This window comes from Phyllostomus discolor, chromosome 6, assembly GCF_004126475.2.
Source record: "Phyllostomus discolor isolate MPI-MPIP mPhyDis1 chromosome 6, mPhyDis1.pri.v3, whole genome shotgun sequence".
NCBI classification, from domain to species: domain Eukaryota; kingdom Metazoa; phylum Chordata; class Mammalia; order Chiroptera; family Phyllostomidae; genus Phyllostomus; species Phyllostomus discolor.
Window position 1 is genome coordinate 159,937,039 of NC_040908.2, and position 22,476 is coordinate 159,959,514.

The following is a 22,476-nucleotide window of genomic DNA, read 5'->3' on the forward strand; positions in this document are numbered from 1 at the left end:
CACGGGCTGAAAGGCCAGAAGGACCCTTCACAGAAACCAACCCGCTGGTGAGAAGGGGGCGTTTTCACCAATACCCAGTTTTCTCTCTCTGCAGCCACACAACAAAACCACGTTTTCTAGTCTCCCCTGCAGTGAGCAGGGGCCGTGAACTAAATCCGGGCCAGTGGGGCGTGGGTCTCCTGCATCATGCTCCCCTCTCCCCAAGATGCTGTGGAGGACTCAAAGGCCTCTGCAGGTGGCCGAGCCACAACACAGAAGGAGCCTGGGCTCTGAATGACTTCAAGGTGCAGAGTGTCCCCAGCACCAACCCACGTGGACCAAGAGCTTTATTTATAGAAAATAAACCTTTGTGTTAAGCTACTGAGGTTTGGCGGTTGTTTCCATCAGCAATCTGCCTTTTACAACCAATACACCCTCCTCAGGGACCCGGAGCCCAGGAGCACGAGGGTATGACGTGTCCAACAGCAGACTGAGTTCCCGGCGGGTTAGGGCTAGAACCGGAGTTTCCCAGCACGGCCCTGGACAGGTGGGACAGGGCTCGATGACCACACACCACAACTGGGCAACACCAATTCCCAAAAAACTTTATTGTTTCAAGTGGCAAAATGTTATTGGTCTCTGTGGGGCACCTGGCAGGGTGGAGGAGACCTGGGGTGGGGCTGGGCTCCACCCATTACAAAAATCAAAGGCTTTTATAAAAAATGCTATAAATTGGTATCAAAAGAAAACCCAAGGTAGGCTGGAGGAGGAAGCAGGAGGGAGGCGGGCAGAGAGTGCACAGAGGAAGGACCAGAACCTCGGACCACTATCGACAGAATCCAGGCCGGAATCCAGGCAGGGAGGGAAGGTGTAGGGGAAGTCGGGAAGGTGATACAAAGTGCATAAATGTGCCTCCCCAGACGCTCCTCGGAGGTGTAGGGGAGCAGAGGCTGCAGCCTGGGACATGGGGGACTCCAGCCATCTCCTTGCCGGGGACCCCACAGGAGCGGGCACTGCCTGAGACTGCCAGATGGGAAGGACCTGCACCAGGAAGGAGAGAAGAGCGCAGGGGCGCTGACCACGGGGGGCAGAGGAGGTGCCCCAGCTTCCCTCCCCTATGCCCGTCCCGGCTCCCCAAATTGAGCCCCGTTGTAAGGAAGGTTCCTGGAGAGTTCTCCCAGAGGTCCCAGGCCAGGAGGGCTGCTGGAGCACACTCGGGCCAGCCACAGGGCCTGGGGACCATCGTTGAGCGCAGGGAAGAAGGCTGCGATAGAAGCCCTCCCAGGCCATCAAAGGCCAGACAACCCCACCCTGTTCTGTGGGCAAAACTGAGGGAAAGTCAAGGGACACACCAAGTCTCTGGGGCTTGGCTCCACCTGCCTGCTCCCAGCCTGACAAACAGAGAAAGGGGGACGGAGAGGGGAGGGAGGGGCCCCCTGCGTCCTCCAGGGCACACCTTGCTCATCCCTGGACCCTTCTCCCCGAGCCCAGGGACCTGCCCTCACCTCAGTGACTTCTTAGACCTTCTTCTTCTTCAGCTTCAGGGCTTGTAGCCAATTGGGTGACGATCCTTCTGACCTAGAAGGCAGAGGGCAAGGTGACAAAGCAAACCTGAGGAAGGCGGAACAACATGAGGAGCGGCAGCATAGAACCCCCACCCCCAGCCCCACCCCTGGCTCCACCCAGAAGACGCGGCCCAGGGCCTGGCTTCCAAGACAGAAACCCTGCCACCCAACTTAACACAGTTGCTTTGGGGCCTGTCGACCTCGTCCCCAAGCTTTGGTTTTCCTCTACATAAAGTGAGGTTTCCCCTTTTAGGCCAAGACATTGAGGTCAGTCGACGCCCTGAGTTCACATCACGCACCCTGAGGATTTCTCTGGCTTGGGAGGTAACGCGAGGGGCTTCCCCAGCCCCGGGACCTTGCAGGACTTGGAGCGCTGGACGGAGGACTCCTTCTGGCTCGCCTTGCCGTCCGTCGGCTCCCCCTCCTCAGCTGAGCGGTTCCGGGGGCGCAGCTTGGCCTGAAGGACAAGTCCAGGTGCACTGAGATGTCAGAGGGACGGGCAGGAGGATTCACAGAAAGGGCAAGCAGTCCCCAGTCGGGGCCCAAACGCCTCTGCAGTCCTTTCAGCCAGACGGACAGGAAGGCACTTAACGACAAACGTCCCCGAGAGCTGAGCGCTGCCTTGCACACAGTAGCCCCTCAAAGGGGTACTGCACTGTTGAACTGAATTCAGGCCTGAGGCGACTTTCAGCCCTGAGCCTTTGCTTATTCTTTTTCCTCTGCCTGGAAGGCCTCCCACCACCTCACCCTCTGTAGCCAACCCCTGTGCATGCCTCAAAGCACGGGCACACGCTGCATGAGGCTTCCCACGGTCATAAAGCAACTTCTCTCTCTCCGAACAGGCCCAGCCCTTCCCGTGACCCCTAAACTTCTCCCTTCGCCACATCTAACTACGGACATGGCTTTGTCCCTCACCACCCCACGAGGTTCTGGAACACAGAACAGCCTCGATCGTCCTTCTATCACAATTAGCACACAGCACGGGGTGCGGCAGGCCCTCCCTGGAGAGCAGAATGAGAAGTAACATGGGAAGGAGGAGGCAGGGGAATGAATAGGTGGTGGGGAGAAGGCTGCATGCCAGGTGTCCAGCTGGCCAGGTGGTTGGATGTGCTTGCTGACTAATCGGACGGTACCTTCAGAGCTGATGGGCTCAGGCCAGGGAAGAGGTTGACTTTCAGTCCCTTGGTGCCCAAGGACATCCGCGTCCGGCGGTTCTGAGGTTCCTCCACCACCTCCTCATCCGAAGACGGCACCCGAGAAGCTCGTGGCTCTGCAAGGGCCCAGAGAGGGCTGAGCACAGGCAGCCACCCCACACCCCCACCTCCCAGCACAGCCCCAGACACCACACTGGCTCTACCTGTGGAGTCCTGGAATAGGCGTGCATCCGAGTCCGCCGCCTCCGACAGGCCCAGGGTACCGCCTGGCCGGATGGCCGGGGCCCGGTGCCCGCGCTTGCGCCCCAGGTTGGCACGGCTCCGATACATGGCACTGTCGAGGACCTCAGTGTCCTGCTCAAGACAACGGCAACACCACTGCCATCACCGTCCCACGGTGCTGCCCCACCCCACAGGAGCCTCTCAGAAGCAGCTGGCTGTGAGTGGATCCCTCCTGCAGCCAGGAGCCCCTGCTCACCCAACTCGCCCCTGGCCCACTTCCTGCCTACTGGATGGAGACCACTCAGAGCTCGGAGCAGCTGGGGAGCCCCAGGGGCCAGGCTCTGGCTCCACCCCCTCACCCCTCACAACAGCCCACCTGGGCTCACCCTCCACTGACCTCGATGAAGGAGAAGTCTTGGCTGGGGGAGGTGGCGGGAGGGCCTTGGGGGGGCCGCCGAGGAGGGCGCGTCGGGCCCTGGTCACCCCGCCCGGCCCCCAGAGGGGCCCAGGTGCCATCCACCTCTTCTGTCCGGCTAGCTTCACCATCAGGCTGGGGCCTCCAGGAGGACACGGGGTCCCTGCTGGGCCCTGGGGGCTCCCCTCGGTCATCCCCTGCCACGGTTCCTTCCTCTTCCGACAGGCTCCTCAGGCCCAAAGCTGCGGACTCCCTCCGGGCCACTGCCTTGGAGCTGCTGGCAGCCAGCACCTCCTCCAGCAGGGCCTGGGAGCCAGAGGGCGGCGAGCGGGCCGGGCACCCACTGGGGCTGCAAGGAGACGGGCCCGTGGACAAGGTTACCATGAGATCACATCTCCCTCTCCCGAAGGGCCCCTGTCATGAAATCTGTCTCTCCCTCCTCCCAACCTCTCCCTCCTTTCCATGCTTTCCCCAGGCTCCTTCAGGAAGGACACGGTCAAGGCCTCACACAACACAGCACAGAGGGGATGAGCTGCGCCAGCCTGTCAGGTTCAAATCCTGTCTTCTACTTAGACTTTGGGCGAGTTCCTTCACCTACAAAAGCTCCTAACTTTATCAGGTTGTTGGGGGCATGAAATGAGAATGTGAAGCTCAAGTCACAGTGCCTGGCACTCAGAGCGACCCTATGAATAACAGCTACGGTCACTACTGCCGTCAACGTTGTGGACGCTGTCCGTGCATCCCCCCCCCCAGGAGCCCCTGCCTGGGGGCACACTCGCCCTGGGATGAGCCAGACACTGGCCATCCGCCCGTGCCATGCCTCCCTGTGCCCCCGTCTCACGGAACCTGCCGGGCCCTGCAGACGGCTGTCTATCTGGGCACGCTGGCTCCCTGCCAAGGAAGCTGCACCAGCGCCCCTCTGCTCACTCTCACTCTGCAGCTTAATTCCTTGGTGGAACTGGCCTGCTCCCCTTCCCCAGCCACCGCTCCTCCTCCACCCGCCCCCACAGGTTCTTTGTCGCCACTGCCAGTCTGTGAGCGACTCAAGGGCAAAGACACAGCCGCTTCTGCCCTTGCGCCCCCAGCACCTGGCCCAGGGTCTGGCCAGGAGCGGGACTAGGCAAACACTTGCCCAGTGAATGAGAAGCCGGGTCCCCTTGCATCTCAGCGCAGCTTATGCATCCCTGCCTGCTGCTCCCTCCAAACACAGCACACACACACATGCAGGGCACACAGGCACGCTCACCAAACTCACACCTGCGTCCCGAAGGCCACCGCACCTGAGCGTTTAAGATAAGGTCAGTTAAGATAAGGTCTGAAAGACGCACTACTGACTCTGTGGCCTCAGGCAGGCCGCACCCTCTCTCCTGCAAAGGGGAGATGCTAATCACCGCTCCCTGTTCACCCGCAGCTGTGAAGACCAAGGAGGTCAGGTGTGCGGTCAAGCGCCGGGGCCCGCAGAGTTCCCTGAGTCCTGGGAAGAGGAGTCAGGGCGACCACTGGGCGCCCGTCTCCTGCCACCAGGAATGCTAACGCTTCCCATGTCTATCATTACAGCATGAGGCTCAGAGAGGCCCAGGGACCCAGGAGCCTCTGGATGCCCAGTCCTGTGAACTCTGTCCCTGCAGTCCTCACCCCCTACCCAGGCTCCCCCCTTCTCCCACTCCACAGCCGGGGTTCCCCAGAACACTCCCTCCTCAGCTCCCCTGGGCAGCACCAGGGCCCCATCACCCTTTCTTCTCCTTCTCCTCCTCAACCCTAAATGCCTTCCCGACCCCTACACCACCACCCTAACTTCCTCTTACACCAAGGGTGCCCAACCCACAGCCCCCGGGCCACGTGCAGCCCAGGATGCCTGTGAATGCAGCCCAACACAAAATCCTAAATTTACTTAAAACGTTAGAGATTTTTTGTGTGTGTGATTATGTGTCACAGCATATTTAATGTGTGGCCCAAGACAACTCTTCTTCTTCCAGCGTGACCCAGAGATGCCAAAAGGTTGGACACCCCTGCTCTAGACTCTTCCTGGTCCCTCCTGCCCCCTCCCACTACCATCAGCCCCTCTACTTATGACACAGCCCCCCTCCCCTCCTCCCTGGCAGGTGAGAAGCTCCAGGGTTGGGAAAGAGCAAACTTCCTACCCAGTCAAGACAATGAATCCAAAGCTCAGTGGATGGAAATGTTAACGGAGGACATACAATGCCTTTTTGCACCCTTTCCAGATGAGAAATCACCTCAGTGAGTTTTAGAACATAAAAACCCCTGAGACAGACCGTGGTTGGCTGGTAAAATTACCAGTGTGTTCCTTTGGAAAGCTCTTTTCAGCAATTGTGTGGGGGATGGGGGGCCAGGGTGATGGGGCCAGGGGCCAGGTCCCATGTCCTTCAGGTTTCTTAAACTGTTGCTTCTTCTAGGCATTCATACCGGGCAGGCAAGAAGCACCGTGTTCCTAACCCTGAGAGACAGTGAGGGCCACTGTGCACTCCACTCCGGCCCTGGAATGGCCAAGGCCAAGAACAGAGTGCTCCTCTCTGCACTCAGGACAGCCTCCGTGGTCCCTGGCCCAGGAGCACCTGTGGCTTCAGAGCTGAGAGGCCTGTAGAACAGCCACTGTGCTCAAGAGGAGCCCACCAGGAGATGTGACATGTGCCACTCCAGTGCCTCCAGCCCCATCACAGTGCAACGTCACCGAGGCAGCCTGAAGCGTGGGCTGCGAAGAGTCACACCCCACACATCACACTCATTCAAAGCAGGAGCTCAACCTGGGTGCATGTCAAGAGTTCGGTTTTTAAAAAAAGTAAAAGTCAAAATAAAAATTCACAGCCCAAACTGTCATAATTTCCCAAAGAGTAAAAATCCATGGGGCAAGCTGGTTCTTCCCTCCCCAGAAGGGCTTAAAAGTCTTCAGGCAGCCGGCACCACCTTCCCTCCCACACGGGGATGGTGTTCCCCTTACCTGGCTCCAAAGCCTGGAACTTCTCCCGTCTCCATTCCAGGGCCTTCAGGGCAGGTCTCCAAGGAAGGTGAGGAGTCATCTTCGCCCTGGGTCTCTGGCCCACTTGTCTCGCCAACCCCCAGTTCCCTGGCCTCCATGGGGTCTCTGGTCTCCAGGCCAGGGCTCGACATGCCAGTGTCACCGAGACCTAGCTCTGGGCACTGGCTGACTTCTCCCACCCCATGTTCCCTGGATGCACTCGGGGCCCCGGAGAGCTCCACGCTCCGGAGCCCCAAGTCCTGGCTCCAGTCCGTCTGCCCCACTCCGCATCCCCGCGGCTCCCGAGACGCTCCGGTCTCCAGGTCACAGGCCACCTCCAGATTCCTCAGGCCCAGGTTGTTGTCCCAGTCCACCTGGCCCACCCCGAGTTCCCTGGAGCTGCTACCTGCCGCCACGGCCATGTTCCTCAGACCCAGGTCTGGCGTCCAGTCTGCCTGGCCCACTCCAAGCTCCCTTGATTTAAGGAACTCTCCAGCCTCCGCACCTGACCAGTCGGTCTGCCCCACGCCACTCTCTCTGGCCTGGCTGTGACCTCCTGCCTCCCCGACCCCAGCCAAATCTCGGCCCCTCGCCCCAACCTCAGAAGTCCAGTCTTTCTCCCCAACTCCCATCCCCCTGGGCTCCTCAGGCCCCCCGGTCTTCACACGGCTGGCCAGGTCCACGTCTCTCAAGCCCAGATTGTCCGACCAGCCCATCTGTCCCATGGCATCCTCCCTGGCCTCACTTGAGCCCACGGAGCCCACGCAGCTGGACACTTCCAAGTTCCTGAGGCCCAGCTGGTCAGTCCAGTCCACGGGCCCAGCTGAGGTCTTCTCGGGAGACACGAAGTGGCCACCTCCCATCGTGCTGGAAGGGCTCAGGCCAGCACCGCTCACCCGGTCGTTGCCGATGATGCCAAACTGATAGCTCCTCTCGGCAGCCTCCGTGCAGAAGTCACCGCTCCAGTCTCGCTGCCCTGGGCTGAAGGCCACCGCCGGCTGGGGCGCGACACTGAGGCTGATGTCGCCAGGCCAGCCTTGCTGCCCCAGCTCCCTGTCTTCCAGGTCAGCATCACCCGGGCTCTGGCCCCCAGCCTGCCGTCCCTCCTGCAGCCCTCTGACTTCCTGGCTGGCACCACTGTCCTGCCAGCTGCTCTGGCCCCTCTGCCCCAGTGCCCCATCCTGCAACTGGGGGGTGCTGGGGCTGAACAGGCCCCTCGCCTCTATCTCCTCCGGGCGGCCTGCATCCCTGCTGACCTCGCCCAGGCTGTCTCCCCCACTCGAAATCTTCTTCCCAAACTCCTCATCCTGCTGTTGGGCTTCCTCGGGGCTGAACCCGGCGCTCAGGGCTCTCGTCCCGAAGCCTCTGTCCTGGGGGCCGAGGGCCACGGGGCTGCCACAGCTGCCGTAGTCCCTCATCCAGGCGCTCTTTCCGAAATCCTGGTCTGGCTGCTCAGAACCCCCACTGCCATAGGTGCCAAGTGACGAGTCTCTCTTCCCAAACTCCTGGTCCTGCCCGTCGGCATCCTGGCTGCTGAACCTGCCCAGGTGGTCCTTCTTCCCCACCTCCTGACTCTGTTCATCTGCCTCCTCTCTGGCATAAGCCCCCAGAGAATCTCTCTTCCCAAACTCCCAGTCCTGAAGGCTTGCATCCCGACTGCTGTAGGAACTCAGCGAGTCTCTTTTCCCAAATTCCTGGTCCTGGAGTTCCGCGTCACGGCTGGAGAAAGCGGCCTGGGAATCCCTCTTTCTGAACTCCCAGTCCGGAACGTCCGCCTCCTGGCTCTGTGGAGTGCTGAGTGGGGCTGGCTTTCCAATCACCCGGTCCTGGGCCGCGAGCCCCCCTGGGGCGGACCCTGCGCTCCCATCCGGGCTGCTGACCTCCAGCTCCTCATGGCTGATGCCACACCTGCTGGCCCACTCCCTGGTGCTCCCGTCTCCCACTCCTTGCCCACACTTGCTGGACCAGTCCCTCTCTCCAAGGCCTGGGTCCCCTCTAGGGCTGGCACTCCCGAGGCCGTAGTCCTGAGAGGTGTCTTGGCACCAGCTGGAAGGGCTAAAACTGCTGGGCTGTGGATCTGCTGCAATCCCAAATTCACTCTGCAGATCTCGCTGGGCCCAGCCAAGGAGTCCCTGAGAACCAGAGAGAAAGAGAGAGAGAGAGAAACAATTGCTTAGAGTCGATCGAGAATGAGAGTCAGCACCGTCTGCTGCCCAACAGCCGAACTCCGGCACCAGAAAGCCTGGGTTTGTATCCCAGCTGTGTGACCTTCAGCAAATCACTTAACCACTCGGGGCCTCAGGGTCCTCATCCTTAAACAGGGGCAATTCCTACTGCATGGGCGGTTAGGGAGGACTGAACAAGAACACCGAAGCCAAGTTCTCAGCATAGTGCCAGGCACAGAAGGAGCACCCAGCAACAACAACCGGTACTCGATCCATGACCCTGAGGTCATGTTTACAGCCCTTGGGCAACACTTGGCTACCTGCCTGTGGTCTTCAAGGGGCGTGGGGCACTTTCCTTAGGACAGGACAAGACTCGAAGCCCCTCCACGACCTCCTTCCCACGGTGAGATCCCACCACCACCCTGGCCGGTCCAGACCCCACGAGTTCCCAGCCCCTCCCTCCCTAAGGAAAGCACCCTCTGCCCAGCCCTCCCCAGGAAGCCAGTGCAGCCACCCGTCAGCGCTAGGGGATGAGGGGGGCAAGTGCAGTGCTGAGACAGGACAACCAGCTCTGGCACAGGGGAAAGACCCAGCCAGGGCTCCCTGCAACCCACACCCCATGCTCCTTGACTCACTGATGAGGGCAGGCGAGCCCTGGCCTCAGGGCTGCGGAGCCGGCCAGCCTCATCCCGAAGCGCCGCGTTGGCCAGCAGCCTCTTCAAAATAGACATGCTGTGCTCCCCATCCCCAAGCCGGGCCATGGTCCCTGCCCCCCACACCAGCCCCAGGCAGCTGGGTACGGCAGGCACCCGAACAGGGCTGGGCCGCTCCCCTCGCCGGGACCTGTCTGACCGCTCTGGCTCAGGGCTCACCCTGGCCCCGCTGGCTCGCTCGCTCAAGAGCAGCTGCAGCTCCAGGGGCCCCGCCCAGAAGCCAGTTGAGTCACCCACATCCTGGGATGGACACACCTACCGCAGGAGCCAGCCGGTCTTAACTCCTTCCTGCTCCTCCTCTTACACTCCCTCCCCTCAGAGGCTCCTGGCTCCTCCTTCCCTCCAGCCCCACCCCTACCAGCCCAGGCTGGGCTTGAAAAACACATTTCAAAAGACACCTGGACCCCAGCCCTTAAAATCAGAGTCATCGTGGTAGGAGAAAGGAGACTGGGCCCAAGCCCAGCTGCCAACTTGCCGGGTAACCTTGCACAGGCTCTGCCAGCTCTGGGCCTTGGCTGCCTGTCCACAAGGCAGGTCTGGAGCTCAACAGCAACAACGCTCATAAAAGCCAACACTTACCGAGCACTCACAAGGAGCCAGGTGCTATTGTCACTACTTTACAAGTACCATAGCTCATTAAGTCTTCGCCATCACCCTATGAGGTAGTTAATTCCCATTTCACAGATGCAGAAACTGAGGCACAGGCAGGAAAGTAACTTGCTCCAAGGCACACCTGGGCACGTAGCAGAGCCAAGACGAACCCAGGCCAACTGCTTCCAGCGCCCACCTCTAAGTGGCTACGCTCTGTTGCCCTTCACAACACTCACCCTAATTACGGCCTGAACACTCAGTGGATGCCAAGCACTGAGCACAGCCCACATCTCACTTTACCTGCAGTAAGTACAACACTAAGAGGAGACTGTTACTATCAGAGGACTCTGAAGCTCAGAGGTTAGAGCACATTCCCAAAACCACTCAACCAGGAGATGCTGGAATCAGCTAGAAGCTCTGGCCAAACCCTAAGCACCATCCAGTAGCCCCTGCCAACAGTGTTGCTAGACCGCACAGCTATGAGGGGCATGTCCACAGGTGCCTTGCTCACAGCTGTACCCCAAGTTCTTGACACAAAGTCCGCGCTGAAAGAACGAAGACCACTGAAGCCCCCAACCCCCCTGTGCTCCGGTCCTCACCTCAGAGCAGGCACTTGGAGTCTGTGTGTCCTTCAGCTCAGATCCAGCTCCCCGACGTGCACTGCCGGCATTGGGCGGTGGTGAAGCCAGGAGGTCGTCCAGCCAGCGGGAGCTGCTACAGGGGTCGTGAGCCTCTGTCCTGGGTTGGGTAGTCTCAGCCCGGGCCAGGGTCAGAGTCTCCTCCTCAGCAGGTGATGCCTGCCCCGGGTCAGCGGTGTCAGCAAAGAGGACACAAGGCTGATCAGGGGGTGCTGGCTGCTGCTGCCCCAGCACTGGTTCCAGGAGGGGCAGGGCAGCCTCCTCCGTGGCCGGGGTGAGCAGGGACTGCTGTCCGGCCGTGGGCTCCTGCTCCTCATACCTCTCCTCTGCCTGTAGCAAGGCCGGTTCAGGTGCGCCCCCTGTTGTTGGCAGAGGCTTGGGGGAAGCAGCTGAGAATGGAGACTGACTCTCCCCATCACCTTTCTGGGTTAGGGAAGCGCCTGAATCCTCCGTCTGCACCCCAGAACCAGGTCTTCCTGGTCCCTCTGAAGTGGACCGGGCCTCTCGCCCCTGCTGGGACACTCCCTCTCTACTGGATGCAGCCCAGTCCGGTGCCTCTGCGGCCCCAGCTTCGGCAGCCTCCGCCTCTGCGGCCTCGGTGGCTTCGGTGATGGGGGATGGGGGTGGGGAGTCCAGCCGCCACACCCCTAGACCCGAAGGCCGAGTGGGGAAAGTCCATTCAAAGGACTGTGACAAGCTCCAGTTGGACTCTGTCCCGCTTTCAAAGGGACGATCCAGGGCTGACTGGCTCCCCTGGGTTTGGGGCAGGTGAGCGAGCGAGCCCCCCAGCTTCTCCTGGTCTTGGCTGGGCGGATGGAGCACACCTTCGGAAAAGCGGCGCTGGGCCAGGCTGGTGGGGCGGAGGGCTGCGTCAGCCGCGGCCGCCGCCTCCTCCTCGCCAGACTGAAACGTCCGATAGGGATCAAGCAACTCCCCCCTTTCCTTCAGGGGCCGGGGCGAGGTGACGAGAGGCTGCTCTGGGCTGTGGCGCCCGGAGACCTTCTCCACAGGAGGGCTGCCAGGGCTGGGGGCCTCTGGAGCTCCCGAGGCAGGGAGCCCTGGGCTAGGGGCAGGGCAGGGGCCCTCGTCGGACAGGGCCACAGCAGGGGCTGAGGGAGTCACGGGGAGGCAGGGAGAAGGCCCGGAGGCTGAAGGACTCTGGACTTCTGGAAGATGAGCGCGGCGGGGAGAGCTCCCGTTGGGGGAGTGAAGTGTGGGAGAGCCAGGGGCTCGGCCGGAGACTTCGGCAGGGAGGCCTGGGCTGGTGGACCCTCCATTCTCTGAGATGGGGCCTGGACTTGAAGGGACCCAGGGCTTGGAAACCTGCAAGAGAAAGGTCGAGAGCCATCACTCACCTTCAGGTGGGCGGGGGAGGCCCCTGCCAACCTGACACAGACCATCAGTCAGCTGCTTCTTCACACTCTCCCTCCACAGGCAGGGGGAGAAAACTGGGCTGTCTCTCAGGGCAGCTGGGAAAGTTCAGTTAGGGCCTCTAGGGCTTCTTAAGCTCCTCAGAGTTCGCAGAAGCCCCCTTCAGACCCTCTCCCCAGAAAAACACATGTAGTCCTATTCACATAGGACCCACACCACCTCACAGGGCTCCAACCCTCCCACCTACCCAACCCAAAGCTCGTCAAGGGATCTCCTGAGTCTATGGTTCATGGACAAGAATAGTGGGTTTATAAAGGGAAAAGGAAATGTGGGAATCTGACCACCCGGGCAGGCAGGGGTTCCACCTCAGAGCAGGACACTCCAAGCCCCACACAGTGGAGGTTGGGGGCGTGGGGAGGTGGACCTGCCCATCCTGCTCTGTGCACCCACAGGCCCCAGTGCTGCCCAAGGAAGCAGGCAGGCCTCAGGCTCCAGGCAAAGGCACTGGGAGGCGTGAAATGCCCTGGCATGGAGTCACCCGGCACTGCCTCTCGTAGGCTGTAAGCTCTCCCGGGTGGCGGCCACTCGGCTTCTCTGAGCCTCGGCCTCTCTCCCCTTCTGTCCATCGGGGCTGGTGGCAGCGACTTCCCTCTCACAGAGTTAGGGGAGGGGAAAGTAAGGTTTGCACACACAGCCCCTCTCGGGACGGGACTTGCAAAGAATGGATGCTCTAGGGGGATGAGGCAAGGGGAGGACTAGGGTGCAGGCGAATGGTGAGGGGTGGGGGAGGTGGGGGCAGGGGCGTGGGAAAGGATGGGAGTGGAGGGGCAGCAGGCAGCCGGCACTCCTTCCCTGCTCCACTCGGCCTGGCCCCAGACGAGAAGGGAGTCTCGTTCTGTCTGACCTTTGCCCTCCCCAGAGGCCACACTTCCCTTGCTGTCCCCTCTGCGGGACTGTGGGCCTGGACAGAGGAAGGCATGTCCTGCTTGCTTCTCAAGGCCCCTCCCACTCCCTCTATGTTCCCTCCAGTCTACAAAGCTCTAGCTTATAGCTCCCGCCCTCCTGTCAGAGCCCCTGCAGACCCCTCGAGCCCCGATGAGTGTAGACCCCAGGTCACTGCGGCGCCCCCTGGACCGCCCCTGCCGTACGTAATCTGCAGTGATTTCGGTCAAGCCTCCCAGCATCCTGGCTCAATCCCTCGGACCCCTCCTTCTCTGAGGACTTTGTGCCCCCCTCCCCCGTGACTCCGTCCTTGCTCACAACTGCAGCCCTGCAGGATCTCAACTGAAGTCTCCCCATCACTCACCCCCACCTCCTGTCTCTCCGGGTCCACCGTTCCACCCCCCTCACCCCCCTCAATCCTTCACGGCCACTCACCCTCCCCGCTTCTCACCATCTCCCAGTCACCTCCTATCCTTACGTCTCTCCCTTTACCACCATTAAAGTCACTTTTTTCACACAACCCTCAACTCCCTCCCGCATCCTCCTGTCTAGCCCGTTGATACACTGCTCCCAAAGGCTCCCAGGCAACACTTGTCTCCTCAAACCTCAGACACCTCCTCCCACCCTCTCTCTCAGCTGCCGACCTAGCTGCCCTGGGAACACAGAGGCCAGGGGAGGAGCCGGCCACAGCCCACTACCTGATGTGAGACCAGACCGTGAGCTGTCCTTGCTCAGGACTAAGGCCAAACCCTCCTCTCCCTCCTGCATCATTGATTTTTTCCCCCTCTCCTGGATCATTTCCATCAGCACACAAACTGCTTTCATTTCTGCCTCCTTAAAAAAAGAAAAACACTATTGCCCTTACCTCTCTCTCTACCTACCACTCATTTTCCTAGACACACTGTCCACAGTCACCATCTGTCCCCACACTTCGTCCCATTCTCTCGTGAACCCACCCCACACAGGCTGCTTTCTTCACCTCGCCACCTAACCGCGAAGTCACGATGTTCCCCTGTGGCCAAGTCCCTTTCTCGGTACTCACCTCCCTTGACCCATGAGCAGCGCCTGACGGCTGACCTGCCCTCCTCCAGTTCTGGGAGCTGGCTTCCTCTGGCCTCCAGGACTCCACCCTCACCAGCTTCCCTCCCACCTGGCCGCTGTTGCGTCCTGGCTCCTGGGCTGTGCTTGGGTCCTCTTTCCTCCAGTGCCTCACCCACTCGCGCCCCTGGTGATCTCGGCCAGTCTTCACTGCCATCTGTATGCAGACGAGTCCCTGGAACTCCAGACTCACACAGTCAAGTGCCCACTGACATCGCTATGAGGCTGTCTAAAAGGCCACCTCAAACTCAGTGACTCCCGAAGCCAACTCCTCACACGTCCTCCCATCCTGCTTCAGCCTTAGAAGTCCCCGTCTCACTAAGTGGTAACCTCATCCTTCCGGTTGCTCCGGCCAAAAGCCCTGGCAGCATCCTTGATTCTGCAGGCACACTCGCTCATGCGCTCTCTCTCTCTCTCTCTGCTATCAATCCGTCTGCAAATCCTGTCCTCAACGTCACCTTCAATTTCTACCCAGAGCGACCATTTCTCACCACCTCAGCACCGGCTACCTCCGGGGCCCATCACCTCACCCCTGGATTATTCCAACAGCCCCCCAGCTGGCCCCTGCTGCCGCTCACAGCTCCCTGCAACCAAAAAGGCAAGGTGACTCCGTACACCTGTCCTCCAAACTGCTCAACAGCTCCTGCCCCTCTCTCAAGCTCAGGACCTGCCACTGGCCAGCAAGGCTCCATTCCTCACTCGTCGCTTCTCAATCCTCACTACCACCCAGCTCCCTCCTTGCCACTTAGACTCAGACAGCCTGGCTTCCTTGCCAGGGACGTACCAAGTCCTTTGTGACTATAGCTGCCTCTGCCAAGAATGCTCTCCTCCAAACGTCCGCACAGCTCCCTCCCTCACCTTGTCCGCAGAGAGGCCTTCCCCAGCGACCCTCACTCCAGACCTCTCTCCCTGCTCGAGTCTCCCAGCACTCGTCCAACTACACATCTGCTGGGTTCACAGGGATGTCCTGGTTCATGCTGGCCTCTCGTCCTGGGAGAGGAGCTCCCGGAGAACAGGGATGGCGTGCGGTCTGCTCTCTGGTGTTTCCCCAGCACCCGGCTCAGAGGAGGTGCTCAGTAAATACTGGCCGGGTGGACAAGCAGAGTCAGGTCTCCACCAGTGGGCAGACGGGGCTCAGTGACTCAGGAGAGCAGGCTGACTACCCTGCCAGCACCCCGTGGTGGGGAGCGGTGGGGCTGTAACAAGAAACCCCCGGAGAGGGACTATTCCTCAGCACCCTGAGAAGGCAGCCCAGGCAGGAGAGCACAAGAGTCAGACAATTCGGACCCTGCCTCAGCCCCTAGGTAAATCGCTTAATCTCTGTGAGCTCCGGCAGCTTCAGCTCTCCTGTGGGACCAACAGGCTCTACTAGGTGTAAGTGATCACTAGGATCAAGTTAGTCAATGATCCAGGAACAGGTCCCGCACACAGTAGGTACTAGATCAATGGCAACTGCAATGGGCAATTACTCTCGGTAGCGAGCAGCCTCATGGCCTGAACCACCCTTGATCAAGAGCACCGGCCTGGGAGTCCCTTGGGCAAGTCACCTCCTCCAGGACCCTCAGTGCCCTCCTCTGAACTACAGAGAGAGAGAACAGGCAATCTCAGATGACCCTTCCAGCTCTACAACACCACGACTCCGATTTATAACAGCCGGACAACTCACGTCAGTACGTAGCTCAGAACTGGTGGGCTGAGCGAGGTCCCCGTTGAAGGGCCGGTCCACAGCAGGGCTCCTGGGACGGGGAAAGACAGGAAACCGAAGCACAGAATTAAGAAGCCAGTAACAGATGAACAAGGGGACAGAGCTATCTGGTAAGAGTCTGCCCGCCTGACTTAACAGCACCCAAAGGTAACCGCTCCGCTTCCGAGGCATTTTCCACTGAGCCCTGCCTAGAACCCCTGGCACACGGAAGCTGCACGGTGTCCAGAGAAAGCGTCCCGGGACAGAGTGCCCATTCCCCGCATGCACATCAAGGGTTAAATTCCCCTAGTCCCTTTGGAACAACCATCCTGAAAGTCCAGACCGCTAAAAGATCACCCCTCCCTCCCCTAGCCCCTAAGGGGTTAACCAGCCAGGGAGAGCACAGCTGGTCTGGCCGCCCTGCCAATACTTCTAGAAGGAGAAGGATCGCAGCGGGAGGGAGAGGGGGAGAGTGATTTTCCAAGGCTGAAGTTGTTCCTCTTTCGCTCTCCACTAGCAGCCAGGGAGGGGAGGCTAGAGGGCTGGACCCAGCCTGGAGCCCTGGGACAAAGACGGGTTAACCAGGAGCCCTGCCCTCAGGTACTTTCAGGTGGGAAAGGGTCAAGGCTGCAGGGCAGAGTAGGGCAGAGGCCTTAGGCTCGCTCCATGGCAGCTCTGTCTTTCCCAGCAGCAGGAGGGGGAGGGGAGCCTCTGAGCCCAGCACAGCCACCAAGGGCCCAGGGGTCCAAAGTGCCTCATGTGGGCTCTCCCTGCCCTGGGGACGGCCTCTGTGCAGCTGATAGAACCTGAGACCCCTCAGCCTCTTCCTCCAAGTCCCAGGCCCTGTGCCCACCACCCCAGGAGGTCCTGGCCAGCCTTCCTTTACACTGGCACCGGCTCTGGAGAAGGGTTCACATGCAACAGTCTCCAACCTGGCCGTAATCTCTGCTCTGTGACACTAGCTGGCCTGGTATCAAGGTGTGTTCACATCTTATCTCTCCCATCAGACTCCTACCGGGCAGACTGTGCCCTTCTCATCCTGACACACACACCTGCACCTGGCACGCTGCTCCACACACAGAAGGAACGAGCAGTTAAGAGCATATGCTTTGGAATCAAACAGACCTGAAATCAAACCCCTGTCCTTGTTGCTGAGGACCCATGGGAAGTCACTTTTGAACCTGTTTGCTCACCTCTTTTTTTAATAATTAATTATTACTTTTTTTTAGAAAGAGGAGAGGGAGGGAGAACGAGAGGGAGAGAAACATCAGTCAGTTGTCTCTCGTGTGTGCTGCCAATCAGGGATGCAACCCAGGCACGTGCTCTGACCGGGACTCAAACCAGCGACCTTTCAGTTGGAAGGCTGACGCTCAACCCACTGAGCCACACCAGCCAGGGCTTCCTCATCTCTAAAACAGATCTAATATTCTCTTCACTACACAGAATGGCTGTGGATTAAAAGAGGCAAAATTCAGCTCTTGGTATGAAAAAAACTAAACTTCCATACTGGGCATTTGAACTCTACCATAATAAACACACATCAACTCCGTAAAGAAAATTATAATCCTAAAGAGAATACAGGCATAACACTGTCTGCTGGCAGGAAGCTTTGTGACTTAGAGCAGGGTCTGCTGGCACTCACAGCACACGACTAACCTAAAAGTGAAGGTCATGGTCCCAGATGGGGCCAACCACTTTGTCCTCCAAAAGGCAACAAAACGTACAGCCCCCCACCCCTCACCTCTCCTCGGGGGTCTGGCTGCGCTCTTCTGGGCACTCTGTGGGAGACTTTGAAGGCCCCTCCTGGGACCATCCCCTGGAGAGGGTCCCACCATCCTCATCCACGGGACCAGCAGCCACGCCATAGGTCCTGGGACCGTATCTTGAGCTGCCATCATGGTTAAAGGTGAGGCGGGAGCCCCAGAGGCGGTCGGGGCTGGCGGGGACCTCCTTCCTTGGCTGCTCCATCTTGGCCAGGATCTCTTCCACTGTGGTGGCTGCAAAGCGCTCTGAGGCTGGACGGAAGGGAGCCGGGGCCTTCCGCACACCCCCCGGGGCAGCACATCGAGCTGGGGGTGTCAAGGGAGGCGTCTCTTCTTTCCCAGCCTCTCGGGTGGCTTCTCCTCCAGCAGAGGTCTCAGCCATTGGTCTTGGAGCAAAGGGAAGAGGACGCTTGCTGCCACCGTAGGGCTGGGGTCCCGCCAGCATGTTCATCTTCCGGGCAGAAGGCAGCTCGGCCAGGGGACCCCGGGGCGGCCGAGGCCCGACAGACACCAGCAGGCCGGGCTTGGCAGGCAGGGCTGGCTTGGCAGGCAGGGCCCGAGGTTTGGGCTTGACCGGAGGTTTGGCCCGAGGGTCACCTACCGAAAGGAAAGAGTGGGTTGGGGAGGCTGTCAGAAGAACCAGGAAGCAGAACTTTATTTCCCACCCTATTAACTCAAAATGTTGACAACCTTCTAGGCACAAGCCAAACATCGCCTCTTCCATGAAGCCTTCCTTAATTTTCCATACACAGCCCATCTTCTCCTATCTCCAAATTCCCAAAATGTTTAGTCAATTCCTCCGATAAGCTAAAGCTATTTACGGGCCCAGCTGGTACCTTATTTTTCTTGTACCCTCCTTTGCATCTAACGCATGTTCTTGTCAAGCAAATGAATGAATGAGCAAATAAGCCAATAAATAAATGCCCACCTGCCCATTTCGAGCCCTCAGCCCAACGTTTCCCCAGCCGGGTCCTGTCCTCTTACAGAATGCTCTTCCATCCAACCACCCACAGTAACCCTTTTATCCCAGCTGAGCCTCCCCACTCTGCCTCCCGGCTGCCCCACCCGCAGTTACACACCCAGGCCACCTGCGCACCGCCATCCGGTGTGTGATGAGGAATGCAAACTTGCTATTGACCTAACCCACACAAAAGTATATAAATCTGCTACAGGGAAAAAAAACAAGACCAGGAACCTACCCTCTATATAATGCATTCCAAAGCCAAATAAAAGACCTTGGAATTACTCATGGACTCAGCCCTTCTAATAGAAACCTCCATCACCCACTCATTTGGCTCAGCCTAGGCAAGGAGTCTAGACAGCAACCAGGAGGCCTGGATTCAAACCCCCACAGGTACACATCATTTCTCGTGTAGGCCCCACTCTCCTCCTCTTAGAACACTCGGCTTTACCCACATCATTTTGAAGGTGAGACTGTTCTTATCTGCGGGAGATTTATGACCTCGAACAGTTCTGAAGGGTCTCGCCAGGAACCGAGAAACTTTCAAACTTTCAAACTCATCCTGCACGTCCTCTGCACTCCTCCCTCACACCCACCTCAGCAGAACCGTCATTCACCACCCCTCTCCGAGACAGAATGGGGGTTCAGCCCCTTCCCCCGTCCTCTCAGCCACCCCGCTCCACCCTGCACCCATAGGCACCTACCTGGCTCAGAGCCAGCAGATGCCAGCTCCTCCTCCATCTCCCGGGGTGGTGGGGAAGCCATGGCCGTGCCTTCCCTGAGAGCAGACACTTTCATCACATGCGGCGGGACCTGCGTGAGAATTGGGAAGCAGAGGGGTGTGAGCTGGGGTGGCCGAAGGCTCAGGAAAAGAGAGAGAAGGCAAGAGCGCTGGGCGCTGGCAGCAGGCTTGGCCAGGGGAAGTCTGGTACTTCTAGCAGAGGCAGAGTGTGGACAGAAGAGGGAACTTCGGAGGGGGTGGGGAGGTCAGGGGTGGGAAGGTCAAGGGTGGTCCCCAAAAGCCTATCCTTAACTCTTCCCAGATCACTCTCCAGCTCTTGTCTCCTAACCCCAAAGTCCTGGAGGAGCTGCAGGGAGCTGGCCACTCCTCCCTCCCCTGGCGAGCTCTCCAAGGCACCCTAGCGACCGTTCCCAGGGCACCCCCTGGATGCCGAAGCCCCGCTAGAGGTATCTACTCAAGGGCAGAGCAAGAGGGCCCCAAAGTCCTGCCTCTTCATGAATCACCTCAAGGGAGACGGGAAAAACCCGCTCCTCCCCAACCTGGGGCTCCGCCTCACTGCTTGCCTCCCCTTTCCTGCTCACCCTCCTTCCCTCCCTCCCTCCCTCCTGCAGCTGGGAGTGGCTCCCTCTCCCCACTTTCCCCCTCCTCCTTCCACATCCCTGCCCTACTCCCACCTCCCTCAGAGCTGTCTCATCCAAACACGGAAAAATAAGGAATAAGAAGTAAACATCTGGAATACATTTTTTTCTTTAATTTCTCAATTGCTTTGGCTTCAGCTCGGAATTTGATGAGGTAAAGCCAGGGCCTAGTCCTGTTGCCATAGCAATGGCCTCCCACTGGATTTCCAGAGCCGCGCCAAGAGGAAGGAGGAGCCCCAGGCCTGGACTGGGAGAATGGGACAGGGCTTGAGAACATCCGGGGGGTGGGGTGGCCTGGAGGGAAAAACTCCCTGGGGTTCCCTCTCCTAGGACAGTCAGGGTAGGACAGCCACAGCCTCCGAACTGGGGCTCTGTGGGCAGCCCTCAACACCCTAGGGTTGGCCTCAGGGGCTTTGAGTGGCAGAAGAAATTTTAAACCAAGTGTCAGAGCCCTGTGGTAGACGCCAATGGGTGTCCCTCCTCTAAGCCTGAACCAGGAGCAGGCTTGGGGTCTGATTCAATGCTGGGTGGGTCTACCACTTTCTGCTGTGTGCCCTTAGGCGCAGTGCTTACTTCTCCAAGCCTCAGTTTCTCTGTGTGAAAAGTGGAGTATTACCAAGACGGTTGGGAGGTTCATAGCACAAAATGCAAGTAAACCACTCAGCATAATGCCTACTGCAGAAATGCCCAACAAATGTTGGCCATTATTAGTACAATTCCATTCAGTGTCACCAACGAGCTAACATCCTTGGTAACCACCTCCTCCTCTCCCCAGACCATTCTTTCACTCCCACAAGGCCCAGTCCTGTCACCTGTTCTTCAGACACTCCACCACCTCCTCAGTTCTCATCCCGGCTCCTGAAGCACCATTCCACCCACAACACCCCTCCCCCAGACTCTCCAACCTAAGGGACAGAGTCCTGGTCCCTCTTGTTCCAGAGGAAGGGGGATTTTCCTATCACCTGGTATGCAGAGTCTCTGAGAATGATCTAACACCCTCCAACCTACAGTGGGTGCTCCCTTCCTCAGAGCAACCCACCCCAGCAGGTCCAGGAAGGCAACACCAAATCGAAAAAGGGCCCTCTTGATGCCCGACCTTTGCCAAGCCCACCCACCCCTCACCTTTGACCTTGCCCCAGTTTGTTTCAAAGATGGAAGAGAGTAAAGAGAAACCCAAGACCATCAGTTCCCTTGGTCAGCCAGCTTCCACGGAGCACTGCTCACTGTGGGTGGGTGAGTAATTGTGCAGAGCCAGTCCAAGTGTGCGTGGGGGAGGGGTACATGATAGAAAATATAAAATTAAAACACAGGATTGTTTCCTTGTCCTTGAACATTATTACAAGGAACATGGTGTGGGTGGTTAGAAACGGGGATGAACTGGCCCAGAATCTAAACACTCTTCCATCTGGGGGTCTGACAGACACCTCTGCAGTATGAGGGGGCTAAGCCATGAAGCAGGGGCTCCACTTCCCCACATGAAGAGGTGCCACAGCAAGGCTCAAAGCCCGTGCCAGGAAACCCAGGTGCCCAAGTCCGTAGCCCAAAGCTGCAGAATCACAGCGGCTCTGAGCGTTCCCCACCTCAGGAGCCGGCGTGGACTGGCCAAGACCCCGGAGGAAAGGCTACAAGGGCTGGGGAGAGGTGGGCAGCTCCAGTCCGGGGCAAGGGGCCTAGAGAGAGACATCGGGGCAGGAGGGGTCGTCTCCATGGACCTCAGGATTTCTGGTCAGATCCGGATCCAGAGAGGTCGGCAGGGACAGCTCAGAAACTGCTGGAGGAGGGAGGGCCAACAGGAGGACAGAACAGCCTGGGACAAGGGGCCGTCTGGAGGGGCCCAGTGGGAAGCTCTGGACACAGAGGGGAACGCATTAGCCAAAGAAGAGGAGGAGGAGGAGTAGAAAAGGGTGGGGGTGGAGGTGGTGGGGGGGGGGGCGGTACGGAATAGGGGTGAAGTGGAAGAGGAGGAGGAAGAAGAGGAGGACGAGGAAGAAGAGGGGGCAGCAGAAGCGCAAGACTCGTGTGCGGGATGTGAAGCAGCCGGGGAAAAGACGAGGGACTGGAGACGCAGACAGGGTGGAGGCGGACTGAGGTGGTTCGGGGCGTGCAGAGAGATCCGGGGGAGGGGGCTAGCACGGACCCAGGGGAAGGGGATGGCAGGGGTCCCTCTGGCAGCTCGGCCCGCCCCCCGGCCCCGCCCCAAGTCCGCGCCCCTTCCCCCCTTTCTTCTGGCTCAGCCAGCACGAGCTCCAGGCCGTGCACCCTCCGCCCCCGCGCACACGCGCCAGCTCCGGCGTGCCCCTCGTTCCCTGCATGGTCCCTGCTCCCTTAGCACCCCCGGCCCCTGCAAACTTTCCCGGTCACCCCCCGCCCCCTCCCCAAGCCAAGGTCTGGGTTGGAAAGCGCCCACTCCTTCCATGCCTCTCCCCCGCCCCCAATGCTGGACCCCGCCCCCTCCTTCACCCTCCCGTTCCCCACCCCACCCCGCGCACTCACAGGCTCCCCCAGGATCTGGCTTCGCTGGGCTCGGGCTCCGGCAGTCACCGCCACCGCCGCCACCGCTGCAGCCGCCGTCACCGAGGACCTAGCCACTGCGAGCACCGGCGGGGCCCCGCCCCCGGCCCCGCCCAGGCCACACCCCCGGAGTGCCTCATGAATATCCATGAGTCAGTGAAAACCCGGAGCGGGAAGCCCGTGCTTAACTCACCGCGCTTAGGCAAATAGACTCAGCCCAGGTACTCAATTATTCATGAGCTTCCCAAAGAAGGGGCCCGCCCCAGGATCAGACGCGGGTGAAACTGACGCAATTCAGCCGTTAATAGCGACCCGGCAAAATGGCCACCGAGACGACCGGCTAGAGAGGA

The 22,476-nt window shown here is 59.5% G+C and overlaps 1 protein-coding gene across 2 annotated transcripts; it reads right to left on the minus strand.

Moving 5' to 3' along the window:
• Positions 1-567: 567 nt before the first annotated feature.
• On the minus strand, positions 568-22,254 carry TNKS1BP1 (tankyrase 1 binding protein 1). Of its 2 annotated transcripts, none has more exons than XM_028515540.2 (12): positions 22,109-22,254; positions 18,940-19,048; positions 17,253-17,871; positions 15,494-15,563; positions 10,378-11,739; positions 6,292-8,441; positions 3,318-3,684; positions 2,902-3,052; positions 2,678-2,814; positions 1,844-2,001; positions 1,485-1,557; positions 568-1,020 (listed from the first exon to the last, which is right to left on the minus strand). In XM_028515540.2, the coding sequence occupies exons 2-11, from the start codon at positions 19,031-19,033 to the stop codon at positions 1,497-1,499; spliced, it is 5,169 nt and encodes a 1,722-aa protein (XP_028371341.1). In that variant the 5' UTR covers positions 19,034-19,048; positions 22,109-22,254; the 3' UTR covers positions 568-1,020; positions 1,485-1,496. The 2 variants fall into 2 exon arrangements, with proteins under 2 accessions (XP_028371341.1, XP_035885340.1); XM_036029447.1 differs by lacking the exon at positions 22,109-22,254 and adding an exon at positions 19,383-19,486.
• Between the last annotated feature and the right edge of the window lie 222 nt (positions 22,255-22,476).

Excerpts from the sequence above, each read along its gene's own strand:
- TNKS1BP1 (XM_028515540.2), bottom strand. The coding sequence starts at position 19,033 with ATGAAAGTGTCTGCTCTCAGGGAAGGCACGGCCATGGCTTCCCCACCA. Across the intron at positions 15,564-17,252 it reads AGCCAGACCCCCGAGGAGAG|GAGCCCTGCTGTGGACCGGC; the intron begins GTGAGGGGTGGG and ends TCCCCGTCCCAG. Across the intron at positions 2,815-2,901 it reads CCTATTCCAGGACTCCACAG|AGCCACGAGCTTCTCGGGTG; the intron begins GTAGAGCCAGTG and ends GGGCCCTTGCAG.